Here is a 12,088-nt window from a genome sequence, read left to right on the forward strand (position 1 = left end):
CCCTCACTTGGACATCAAGTCCCACCTTTGAAGACCCCAGAATGGCTCTCAGGGGCTTTGCAAACGGCCTTTTTACTCAGAACCGAGGTTTTGTAGACCTTAATCAGGCCTTTTCCGCAGGTCACCAAGCCTGAGTAGCCCCACTGGGACCGGGGAGGCTGCAGTGTTCAGACCCACAGTACCTCTCCAAGAGGTGGGGACCCACGTACCTTCCCCAGGGGACGAAGGGTCAGGACTGGGAGAAGACATTGTTTCGTGCACTTGAAATTTCTCCCCACTCACCCTGCACCTCAGCTTCCCCAAGCTTGGACATTTTCTTTTAATGTTTATTTATTTTTGAGAGAGAGAGAGAGAGAGAGAGAGAGAGAGAGAGAGAGAGAGAGAGAGAGCATGCACACGAGTGGAGGAGAGGCAGAGTGAGAGGGAGACAGAGGATCCAAAATGGGCTCTGCTCTGACAGCAGAGAGCCCGACATGGGGCTCAAATTCACAAACCACAAGACCGCGACCTAAGCCGAAGTCGGACGCTCAACCGACTGAGCCAGCCAGGCGCCCCCACCAAGGACATTTTAAGTCAGGGGAGCATTCTGCACCTGACACTGCTCTGTGCGAGCTCAAGTGCTTGCTCAGATGCTGGAGGCTCTCCACTGATTAACAGGGGTCACCCCCAACTGGAGACCTGGGTTTGTCTCAGCTGTTTAGAACCAGGACTGGAAAATGTGCAGCTTCCGAAATTGAAAGCAAAGGGCAACATTAGCAGCATCACCAAGGGAAGGGTCTTCTGGAAAAGTGCAGTTAGCCACTGACTACAGAGGGGTCCTGGGGAGGCCGCGGGGCAGCCAGGCAGGTACATCGCTGCCGGGACCTTCTGGGGCCAGCGTCCTCAGCTGTGGGCTGTGCAGGGAGCCCATGGCCCTGCCTGAGTTCCGGGTGGGGCTACAGCCTGGCCGTTTCTGCCAAGGTGGTGGGCCTTCTCCCACAGACAGCCTTTGCCTGGACCCTGCCAGGGGTGCGCTTCCCTACCCCCTAGTCCTGCCTCCTCCCCTTTATCCTTCTCTGGACGGTTTGTTTTAAGGGGAAGAAAGGAGGCAGTGACAAGAATGTGCCTCTTTGACAAGTCTGTGCTGGGGCTGAATGGGGCACCTGTAAAGAAGCCAGATTTCTGTCTATGGAACCTCATTTTCCACAGAATTTAGTAATGCAATTGGAAATGAGTTCTTACAGAAAAATTATTATTTCAAAATATAATGAACCCAAAAAGCAAAGTTAAATTCACATTTATGGGAAGGGAGGGTTTTAGGATTATAATTTATGATTTAATGGTCTATATAGTGAATCACAGTCACGCAGGGTTACTTTTGCACAGAGCACAATAGATTTGTGGGGCCCCCACAACTCCTGAGGGCAGCAACAGCCCCAAATTCCCATTTCTCGCAGGAGCCCTGGCCCCGTGCCCCTGCCCCTGGCTCTGGACTGAGCAGTGAGCCTCTCAGGTCCAGGCTGAGTCACCACGCAGAAGAGGAAGGTTCTCGGTGTCCCCCACCGACAAGGGGCCGTCCCTGGCCACCAGCACCTTCGGGCCCCTCCCTACCTTCCTCTCCCCACGCCTGGCTCCTGTTGCCCAGCCCCTTCCCCACTGTCTGCGGGTCTGTCCAGCAAGCACGCTGGATGTGCGCCTGTCCTTTCCTCGTGGTGCGAATGGAGAGAGGGCCGTGGGCTGTGTGGCCTGTGACTCTGCATGACCAGGAGAGGAGACACAAAGGTGGATCCTGGAAGGGCAGGGAGCCGACCCATGTTTTTGATGATGACTGTCCTTGGTCATCTGTACCTCCCAGTCTGTGGCCCTGAGGGCTCAGGCCTCAGGCTGAGCTGCTCAGCCACCTTGGCAGCTGGCCAAGGGCTGTATCCTGGAGGTTTCTGTGACCGGACACTCTTGGGTTATGGGGGTGTTTGGACCAAAGGCGGCAGATAAGCCCCAACATGCTAAGCCACATCAGACTGAGTCACCTGCCCATGGAGGGGGAGGGGGAGAGTCAGACCCGTCTATGAGTCAGTCCACTTGTCTAAGAGCAGTGAGACTCTCTTGTACTGAGATCCACAGGCTCAGGTCTCTGTCTGCCAGCGAGGAGTGGGGAGCAGTGTTCATAGAGTGCCAGGCTCCCTGAGAATGATGGCGCTGTCTGAAAAGACCTGACAAGGGGCGCCTGGGTGGCTCGGTCGATTAAGCGTCCGACTTCGGCTCAGGTCATGATCTCACGGTCCGTGAGTTCGAGCCCCGCGTCGGGCTCTGTGCTGACTGCTCAGAGCCTGGAGCCTGTTTCAGATTCTGTGTCTCCCTGTCTCTCTGCCCCTCCCCTGTTCATGCTCTGTCTCTCTCTGTCTCAAAAATAAATAAACGTTAAAAAAAATTGAAAAGACCTGACAATAAGGATGGTTAAGATTTTTCAGCGATAAAGGAAAGAATAGCATCCACAAAAGGGGCAGGAAATTGTTAAACAAAACAGCTTCCAGAGGGGGCATAGCCAGTGGTCACAGATGAAGTACAGAACGTGGGTCATACACACAATGGAACCTTATTCAGCAGTGAAAAGGAAGTTCAGACACTACACGGATGACCCTTTAGAACATTATAGTAAGGGAAAGAAACCAGACATTAAAGGACAAATTCTGTATGACGGCCCTCACAGGATGTCTCTAGAGGAGTGACACCCATAGAGACATAAGATTCGGGGTGGAGACACTGTTTGATGGGACAGTTCCAGATTGGGAAAAGGAGGAACTTGGAGATGGTGATGGTTGCACAATGTGAATGTCATTAATGCCACTGGGTCATGGCCTGGTCAGTCTCTCAACACCCCCCCACACTGTCCCCCTGCAGCTTGCACGCAGGTCCAGGGCCTGATTGACAGCCAAGAGTCCCAGGAGCTCAGGGAAACTGAGGGGAGCAGGCACAGAGGGGCGAGGCGTCTGTTTCACTCAGGGTGAGCCCTGCTCAGACTCCCACTTGGGCTGCCGGCCACTGACCGCGACCTGTGGTCCTTGGCCCTAGTGTTCCAGCTCCTGCCTTTTCCCACCCGGGGAGGCGCCCCCTAACCCCGTCTGCCTCTCCCCTCGACACCCCCTCCCTCCTCCTCACCTCTCTCCCAGCGGGAAGGATCCCACTTGTGCTGGACTTTTCTCTAGCCAACACCGCCACGCCCCCTGCCATGCCCCTTCCCTCCAGCACCACCCCCACACTGCCCCCTTTGGTCCAGCACTGCCCCCGCACCTCCCCCTCCCTCCAGCACCGCCCCTCCCGCACCGCCCCCTTTCCTCCAGCACCGTCCCCTCCCTCCATCACCGCCCCCCGCACCGCCCCCCAGTCCTCCAGCACCGCCCCCCTCACCTCTCCCTCTCTCCATCACCGCCCCCCGCACCGCCCCCCATTCCTCCAGCACCGCCCCCCTCACCGCCCCCTCACTCCAGCACCGCCCCCCGCACCGCCTCCATTCCTCCAGCACCGACCCCGCACCTCCCCCTGCCCAGCACCTCCCCCTCGCTCCGCCCCCATTCCTCCAGCACAGCCTCCCGCACCGCCCCCTCCCCCAGCACCGCCCCCCAGTCCTCCAACACCGCCCCCCGCACCGCCCCCATTCCTCCAACACCGCCCCCAGCACCGCCCCCTCCCCCCAGCACCGCCCCCCATTCCTCCACCACCGCCCCCCGCACCGCCCCTCCCCCAAGCACCGCCCCCGCACTGCCCCCTCCCCAAGCACCGCCCCCCGCACCGCCCCCTCCCCAAGCACCTCCCCCCATTCCTCCAGCACCGCCCCCAGCACCGCCCCCTCCCTCCAGCACCGCCCCCAAGCGCCCCCAGCCGCGTCCCCTCCTTCCAGCGCCCCCCTCGGCCCCGGGTTATTAATACCCGCGCGGCGCATTCTCAGCTGGCGGCGGGGCAGGTGGCGGCGACGACCCGGGTCCGGGTCCGGACGTGAGTGCGGCTTTCCCGGTGGGACCTGGGGGCGGGCGCCCCTCCGCCGACCCGGGAACTTGGGGACGTGCTCGGTGACCCAGGACTCGGGACGGACCCCACGGTTGGTAAGTGAGGAGCAGGACACCAGCGCGAGTGCGCGGCCGGGGCTGGGGGCGTGGGGCTGTCAGGGAGCAGGACGGGCGTCGAGGCAAAGAGGCGTCCGGGTGTCGGGGCGCCCTCCCGCCGGCCCCGCGGTGCCTGGCATGGGCTGCTTGCGGGCTGTGAGCGCAAGGCCCTCTTGGAAGCCGCAGGATCTGGGCGGGCAGGGGGGGGAGGGGGGCTTCACATCCCTCCTGGTGGTCCCTCCCTCAAGGCCTGCAGCCCTCAGCAGGGGGGGTACAGGGGCACCCTGGCCGGCACCCGACCGGAGGCTGGGCCGATCCTCAGAGCACGCGGGGCTCTGGTCACTGAGGGTGGGGCAGTCCAGACTCACCGTTGTTATTACTGCCACGGGACGTGCAGAGGGAGAACGCCTGAAGCCATTATTATCCCTGGACACCGGGACGTGGGGTGACACAGACCCCGCCCCCTGCAGTTAAGTACAGACCCCGCCCCCTGCAGTTAAGTATCCCACGTTTTTTGGGGGGGGGGCGGTTCTTCTTCTTGTGAGGATAATCTTCGTCCAGGAAGCACAGGTCTTAAGTACATGTGTCTGTGCCCATGCGTGTGACCACCACCCAGATCAGGACATAGCCTGCTTCAGTCCCACCCCCGAGGACTCCCCAGTGCCCCTACCAGTTGACAGAGTAGGTAACCACTACTCTGACCTCCGCTGTCACAGAGCATCTTGCCGGTGCGTGAACGTCCCGTAAGGGCCCCACACAGCTGTGTTTTCTGTCTGGTTTCCTTCGCTCAACGTAGCATGGGTGAGTTTCCTCCAAGTTACCGGCTCAAGCGGCAACCCCACCCACTCCACTGCTGCAGAGCACTTCTAGGGAGATGTCAGTCTGTTGATCCACGCTTCTACGTATGGAAGTTTGGGCTGTTTCCAACTCTTGGGTATCAGAAATAAGCTGCTGTCAACGTTCTCACGCTTGTCTCTTAGTGGAGAATTGTACTTACTTCTCTCGGGGGCAGACCCAGGCTCAGGAAGAGGTCGTGTCCCGCTTTACTGATGGTGCCACGTTGCTTTCCAAAGGGGCTGCACCATTTCACGCTCCCGCCGGCTCCTCCCGCCGGCTCCTCCGTCAGCCCAGACACCTGTATCTGTTTTCTGATCGTAGCCATTAGGTTGGGCGCACCGTGGTTTTGAACTCTGCTTCCCTGACGACTGATGATGTTGAGCATTTCTTCATGTGCTTCTGGGCCATTTGGGTACTTCTTTTGAAAAGTTCCTGTTCAAATCTCTTTTTTTCCCCCTCCAATTGAGTCCTTAGTCTGTGTCTATTTAGTTCTTTCAGATATTTTGGTTACTAGTTCTTTGTCTTCTGAAAGTCTTTTCCTGGTTCACGATTTAATTTACATTTTTACTCTCAGCGAAGTCGCTGATTTTAATGAAGTCCACCTGCTTGATCTCCTGTTTTATTTCAAGTGTTTTCTGTTCTTTTTTGAGAAATCTTTGCCTGCCCGTGGTCACGCAGGTATTCTGCATTTCTTCCAGAAGCTAGCTAGCTTGGTTGATTTAACCTATTATACACAGGTCCACAATCCACCTTGAATTATTTTGTGAATGGCATGAGGTAGGAATCAAGGCTCATTTCCCCCCTGTGGATAAAGAGAGATTACAGGTGCTTCCCCCTGTTCGCCAGGGGGAATATTTTCCTGGTTTAACTTTTAAAATCAGTGAATATTACTTTAGTAATCTAAACACATTTTTTTGAAGTGTGCAGGAGAAAACAGTTGGGAGAAAGGATTCTGGGAATAGCACAGCCCTCGGCCTGGGGAGGACTCCCGGCTCCACCCACTGCTGCCCCCACCCCCTGGGGCTGCCCTGCGGTGTTCTGGTTGGCAGAAAAGACCAGTCAACCCCACAGGCCTTTGGACTTGCTCTGAGGCTGGGCTGGAGGTGCTGCGGAGGCATGCACTAGGGACAGCTGGTCTGGGTGGTTCTCTGGGCCCCCTGGAAAGCTGGGGAAAATGAGGCAGACCCGTAGGGCTCTGAACAGAGAGTCCCCAAAGGGGCATCGGGAGACGATGAGCCTTGTCCCTCTGCAGGCCCCTGAGCCCGGTGGGGACTGTGCCCTCACACAGCCTTCTGGGAGCATGGTGGTTGCCTCAGCTGCATCTTTAATGAGCATCTTCTCCCACAGAGCACGCTTGTTGCCCACAGATGCCCCCTCCCCGTCCAAAGGAGCAGCACGCCCCCGCACGGAGCCCCGCGTGAGATGGCGCTGAGCCCCGCGCCCCTGAGCGGTTTCCCCGAGCCGTCTGCTGCCCCCAACGCATCCCTCAACCGCTCGTGGGCCAGCCCCACAGAGCCCAGCTCCCTGGAGGACCTGGTGGCCACGGGTGCCATCGGGGCAGTGCTGTCGGCCATGGGCGTGGTGGGCGTGGCCGGCAACGCGTACACGCTGGTGGTCATGTGCCGCGTCCTGCACACCTCAGCCTCCATGTCTGTCTATGTCGTCAACCTGGCGCTGGCCGACCTCCTCTACCTGCTCAGCATCCCCTTCATCGTGGCCACCTACGTCACCAAGGAGTGGCACTTTGGCGACGTGGGCTGCCGAGTTCTCTTCAGCCTGGACTTCCTGACCATGCACGCCAGCATCTTCACCCTGACCGTCATGAGCAGCGAGCGCTACGCCGCGGTGCTGAGGCCGCTGGACACGGTGCAGCGCTCCAAGGGTTACCGCAAGGTCCTCGCCCTGGGCACGTGGCTGCTGGCGCTGCTGCTGGCGCTGCCCATGATGCTGGCCATCCGGCTGGTCCACAGGGGCCACAAGAGCCTCTGCCTCCCGGTGTGGGGCCCGCGTGCCCACCGCGCCTACCTGACCCTGCTCTTCGGGACGAGCATCGTGGGGCCCGGCACGGTCATCGGGCTGCTGTACGTGCGCCTGGCCCGGGCCTACTGGCTGTCCCAGCGGGCCTCCTTCACGCAGACGCGGCGGCTGCCCAACCCCAAGGTGCTCTACCTCATCCTGGGCATCGTGCTGCTCTTCTGGGCCTGCTTCCTGCCCTTCTGGCTGTGGCAGCTCCTCGCCCAGTACCGCGGGGCCCAGACGCTGACGCCGCGCACTGCGCGCATCGTCAACTACCTGACCACCTGCCTCACCTATGGCAACAGCTGCGTCAACCCCTTCCTCTACACGCTGCTCACCAAGAACTACCGCGAGTACCGCCGGCGCTCGCTCCGCGCCAGGAGTGCCCGCGGGCCCGCCGGCGCCCGCCACTCCCTGCCGTGCCGGGTCCGCTTCCAGCGCGGCTCCGGCCACTCGCTGTGCTCCAGCAGCCAGCAGGCCACCGAGACCATCACCCTGTCTCCGGCGGCCTCTAGAGCGGTCTGCGCCTGAGCGTCCCGGGGCCCCACGTGAGCGCCGGGGTCGAGAGGTGGGGGAGGCTTGAGTCCTGCAGGGAAGGGCCCCAGAATGCAGTCTGCCCCCTGGAGCCCCTCCTAGGCCCCCACTGTCCCCCATCACTTAGTCTTCATCCAGAAAGTTCCCTGCTCTCCCTTCTGCATGGCTCAGTTCAGCATCAGCAGCCCAGCCATCTTCCTGGTACCCAGACCATCTAGGAGGGTCTGTGGGAGGGTCAGAGGGGTCCGTCAGGCCCGGAACCAGCTTCTGAAGACCGTGGCCCACAGAGTTTTCACCACCCACAGCCGTAGACACAGTGAGTGCCCGGCCAGGGCCTGCTGGGACCCGTGGCAGGCACATTCCTCTCCTGGCTGCGGTGCGGTCCCTGTGGCGCCGCTGTTCTGTGACCCATCCCTGTCCCCGACCCTCCCAGCTCCCGCGTGGCTCCATTCCGCACAGTGTCAGCACTGGGACGATAAACCCTGAGCTCTGCGCCCCTGTCCCGGCTTGGCAGCGGGGATGGGCTGTGGAGGGGTGGGAAGCCTCTTCAGGATGCCTCCCACAGCACAGGGCGGGGCCTGTCGGTCTGCTTGGGGGGGACGCACATCTTCCTTTGCAGGGGCCTGGTCCAGCTGCCCTGACGTGGTGGGCACGTGCCACCCAGCCTGCCTCAGGGTAGGAAAAGGCAGCCCCACGTTGCTCGGGGAGGAGGGGGCAGCTGGGGGATGGCATTCCAGGGCAGGGACTGGGGGGTTCAGATCACACCCCTTTGCAGCATGGGAGTTTATCTCATGTCTCCTGCGTGCCGTGTCTGAGCTAGGCCTTCTGGGGACACTGAGGCCACCAGGCTCTGTCCACAGAGAGTCCACAGGGAAGGGTTCTAGACCTGTCCCCACCCCTCGCAGCCTCTACACGCTACCCTGGGGCCCGGATCCTACCCCACGGGCAGGTCTCAGCCTCAGCTTCATGTCAGACTCAGTACCATCCAGGCCCTTCCTGATCCCTTTCAAGGCCCCACTAGGATCCTAATGTGGGGGTGGACAGCTCCTGCCCCTGCAGGCAGCCCCTGAAGGTGGGGTCTGCGGCCATTGGCCCCACTTGGGACCCCAAATGCTTTTGGAAGAGAATGGCCCTAGGTTTGCACCTTGCCCAAGACGCCAGGTCTCCGCTTCCCAAATCCTGATTTTAGGGTGTGCCAGGAAGCCCCCAGCCTTGGAGACCAGAGATGCCCCCAAAGTGTCCCTGCAGCCCCCATTCATCTGCACATGAGAATGCTTTTTGCATCGTTTCTTGGAGCAGTACTGAGAAAGTTCCATTTTCGACCCCAAACTTAAGACCTGGATTGACACATCTTGTGTCAGAAGGGACCTGAGTGTCCTGCGTAATGCTCCCAGGAGTGCTGGACGCGGCTTCCAGGGACACAGAGGGAAGGGCAGGGGCAAAGGGCAGGCAGGGGGCACCATGTCCCCAGATGGGCTTGGGAACACAGATGAGACCGGGGTCAGCAGTGTCCTGACCCCAGAGGCCTTGAGTGGCAGGGGTGGGGACAGGGTTTTTCCGAGATAGAAGTGAGGGCATGGAGGAATCTGGTGGGGTGAGGCCACCAGCAGGCTGGGGAGTCAGGCTAGGAAGCCCCTGATTCCGGGGTCAGGAGAAGCAAGGCAATGGCAGTAGCCCCAGGGCAATGGGGTGGGGGGACGGCCAGCAGGACAGTCCTGACTGCAGGGGCCAAGGCACATCCTTGAGAGAGAGGGAGTGGGAGCCGCAGGTCCTAGGAGACTTGAGGCTAGAGATTGACACACACGTAAACCCACACAGGCACCTGCGCACGCAAGCACACACACACACACACACACACACACAGGCACAGAGGCAGGGCAGAAGTTTCTAGGGGCCTCATCCAGGGAGGAGGGAGAAGAGCCCCAGGAAAAGTGAGTCCCCTGTCAGGGCCGAGTCGGTACAGGGCAGACCCGTGGGCCAGGTTCCTGCAGGCTGAGCTGGGGCCCAGGGGCCCTTTGGGAACACAAGGTAGAGGTCCCTGGTCCTGTGCACAAGCTGGACTTGGGACTCCTGCCCGTGTGCTTGTCTCTCCTGGTCACTCAGGGCCAAGCCTGCCCTGCCAGCCTCGCGGTACAGACCCTGAGCACAGGCTGGCACGGGTCAGCTGCCCCGGGACAGTCCATTCCATCCAGGTCTCCAAACCCCACGATGCTGGGACCTCAGGTAGCCCCAGCCTCCACTGGGGCAAGACAGGCTCAGCAGGGCGGGCTCCCCTGAGGCAGTGGGATCCAGGAGGGAGGGACTGCCTGGCAAAGGGCTGAAGCTTCAGGCGCAGGACAGGACGGCCAGAGGCTGCCGGCTTCACAGGCCTCGCACCCACCGGCCTAGGTCCGATAAGAAATGAAATCAAACTCCTGCCTCCCAGCAGCCCCCTCACCGCCTCCCCGAGAGACCCCCCACCCGTGGTGTCCATCGATTATCCTCTCTCTGCTACCGCACTCTTCCGGCCCCCAGCGCGGCCTCCCCTGGCCGACCCCCTCCCCTCTCCCCTGTCCCCCCACTGCTGCCCCCACCTCCGGGCACACCAACTCCTGCCCGGCAGGCGACCCATCCAGGGTGCTTCAGAGTTTAAAATATGAGGCAGGGGCTCACATGTGGACACGATCGACACACACGTGTGCACCCTCTCCTAACGTGCACTCGCCCCCACACTGCCACGTGGAGACCCAACAGGTTTGCTGTGGCCTCGCTGGCCTCTCTGGGCCCACTGACACTCCCCGTCCCTCAGCCCTGGTACCCAGCGCCCACTTAGTCAAGGCCAGGTGATTTATGGAGGCCTCGTCTGGCTCAAGACCCACGACCTGTCAGGCACGGTGCCCGGCTTTATGGCTTCACCAGGCTTCTCTGCCTGCTCGGAGGCCAGGCTGGATTCTGCAGGGGGCGTCCCCTGCCTGTGCCCCCCACCCTCGCCAGGGCCTCAAATCCCGGTCTGGGCCCCCAGGGCTTTGAGGCTGCTGAGGGTCTAGGCCTTCTGAGCCGGGGCAGGAGCTGGAGCTCAGGAGGGCCTGGACCAGGGAGGGCTGCACTGGGAAGGTGCCAGGGTGTGCGGTCGCCCGGGGCCGAGCACGTGGTAGCTAGAGCTGAGCTCTGACACGTCCGGGCTTCTGTTCAGTTACAGTTTTCTTGAGGCAAAACTACACACCGTGACATCCACCAATTAAAGTGCAACTAGTAATTCTGAGTCAATTTACAGAGCGGTGCAACCACTACCCAGTCCAATGTTAGGACGTCCGTCAGTCAGGGTGACCCAGGAAACCAGTAGGACATAAGGTATAACGGATTTCTTTCGGGGCACCGGGGTGGTTCAGTCAGTTAGCGTCCGACTGCGGCTCAGATCACGATCTCACAGTTCATGAGTTTAAGCCCCGTGTCGGGCTCTGTGCTGACAGCTCAGAGCCTGGCACCTGCTTCGGATTCTGTGTCTCCCTCTGCCTCTGCCCCTCCCCCACTCACGCTCTGTCTCTCTCCCTCTCTCAAAAAGAAAATAAACATTAAAAAAACAAAAAAGGATTTCTTTTAAGGAAATGACTCATGCAATGAGGAGGCTGGCAAGTCTGAAATGCGCGGTGTGGACCCAAGTTCAAGTTGCAGCTTCGGGTAGAATTCCTGCTTTTCTGGGCAGCCTCCTCCCTTTGCCCGGAAGGCTTTGAACTGAATGGCTGAGGCCCACCCGCCCACGTTAAGGAGAACAGTCTTCTTTGCTCAGAGTTAGCTGATTGCAGGTGTCCGTCCACATCGCATCGGGGGGCAGCACCCCGTCCTGTCTTAGAGCTGAGTACTTGTTATGCCCAGAATTCGTGATCCCCAAAGACCACTAGGGAGCCGAGTCCGATGCAAAAGCAAAGAGCCTTTATTCGAGCTAGCTCGAGCTCAATACCCTACCTGCACCGACGCAGCGGTGACATACCGGAGAGAGAGTTTCAAAAGCACAAAGGTTTTATAGGGGTCTAGGGGCAGTTGGTGAGGTAATGGCTGTGGCCTCAGCCGATTGGCTGGGGAAGGGTCCTGGGGAAGGGTCCGAGTCCTGTTAGGCAGGTGAGGGAGGGTTTACTCAAGGGGAGGAGGTGTGGTCAAGGTGAAGGACACAGAACAAGATGGAGTCGGCTGGCGTAGGCCCGCCCTTTCATACTCACTGCGGGGTCACCTGAGGGACGTCCTGAGCACCCCCCCCCCCCCAGCGGGGACAGCACTACTCTGAGCAGGCGTGTGCACGTCTGTGTGCAGAGATGTTCTCATCCCGTGGGGAGGCTCCTATGATATTGCAGGAATTGCCGGACTGTTTTCCGGGCCGCACAGCTTCCGCGCCCGCAGGCCCCGGGGGCCCCCACCGCTGTCCTCCCTCCCGGTGCGCGCTGGTTTATAACAAAAGAGCGGCTGCTCCGGGTAGACCGGCTGAGGTCCGTGTCAGGACCGGGCTGCTCAGGGGCTCAGGGAGGGGCGGGTGGTGGAGGCTGGGCCACTGCCTTCCAACCAAAGGGAGCCCGGGCTTCATACTTGGAGTTCTGTCCCAGGAACCTGGACTTCCCCACCTGGTCACGTGTATGGGGGGCGACGCCACCGGCAGG

At 60.4% G+C, this 12,088-nt stretch overlaps 1 protein-coding gene across 2 annotated transcripts; it reads left to right on the plus strand.

The window, feature by feature from the left end:
- Positions 1 to 3,869: 3,869 nt before the first annotated feature.
- On the plus strand, positions 3,870 to 11,375 carry UTS2R (urotensin 2 receptor). Of its 2 annotated transcripts, XM_023243407.2 has the most exons (2): positions 3,870 to 4,076; positions 6,261 to 11,375. In XM_023243407.2, exon 2 carries the CDS (start codon positions 6,336 to 6,338, stop codon positions 7,458 to 7,460), a length of 1,125 nt encoding a protein of 374 aa, XP_023099175.1. In that variant the 5' UTR covers positions 3,870 to 4,076; positions 6,261 to 6,335; the 3' UTR covers positions 7,461 to 11,375. The 2 variants fall into 2 exon arrangements, with proteins under 2 accessions (XP_023099175.1, NP_001041476.1); NM_001048011.1 differs by lacking the exon at positions 3,870 to 4,076 and having other exon boundaries at positions 6,336 to 7,460.
- Positions 11,376 to 12,088: the final 713 nt, after the last annotated feature.

Source organism: Felis catus, chromosome E1, assembly GCF_018350175.1.
Source record: "Felis catus isolate Fca126 chromosome E1, F.catus_Fca126_mat1.0, whole genome shotgun sequence".
NCBI lineage: Eukaryota > Metazoa > Chordata > Mammalia > Carnivora > Felidae > Felis > Felis catus.

Bases quoted from the DNA above. Each gene is read 5' to 3' on its own strand.
- UTS2R (XM_023243407.2), top strand. From the start codon at position 6,336: ATGGCGCTGAGCCCCGCGCCCCTGAGCGGTTTCCCCGAGCCGTCTGCT.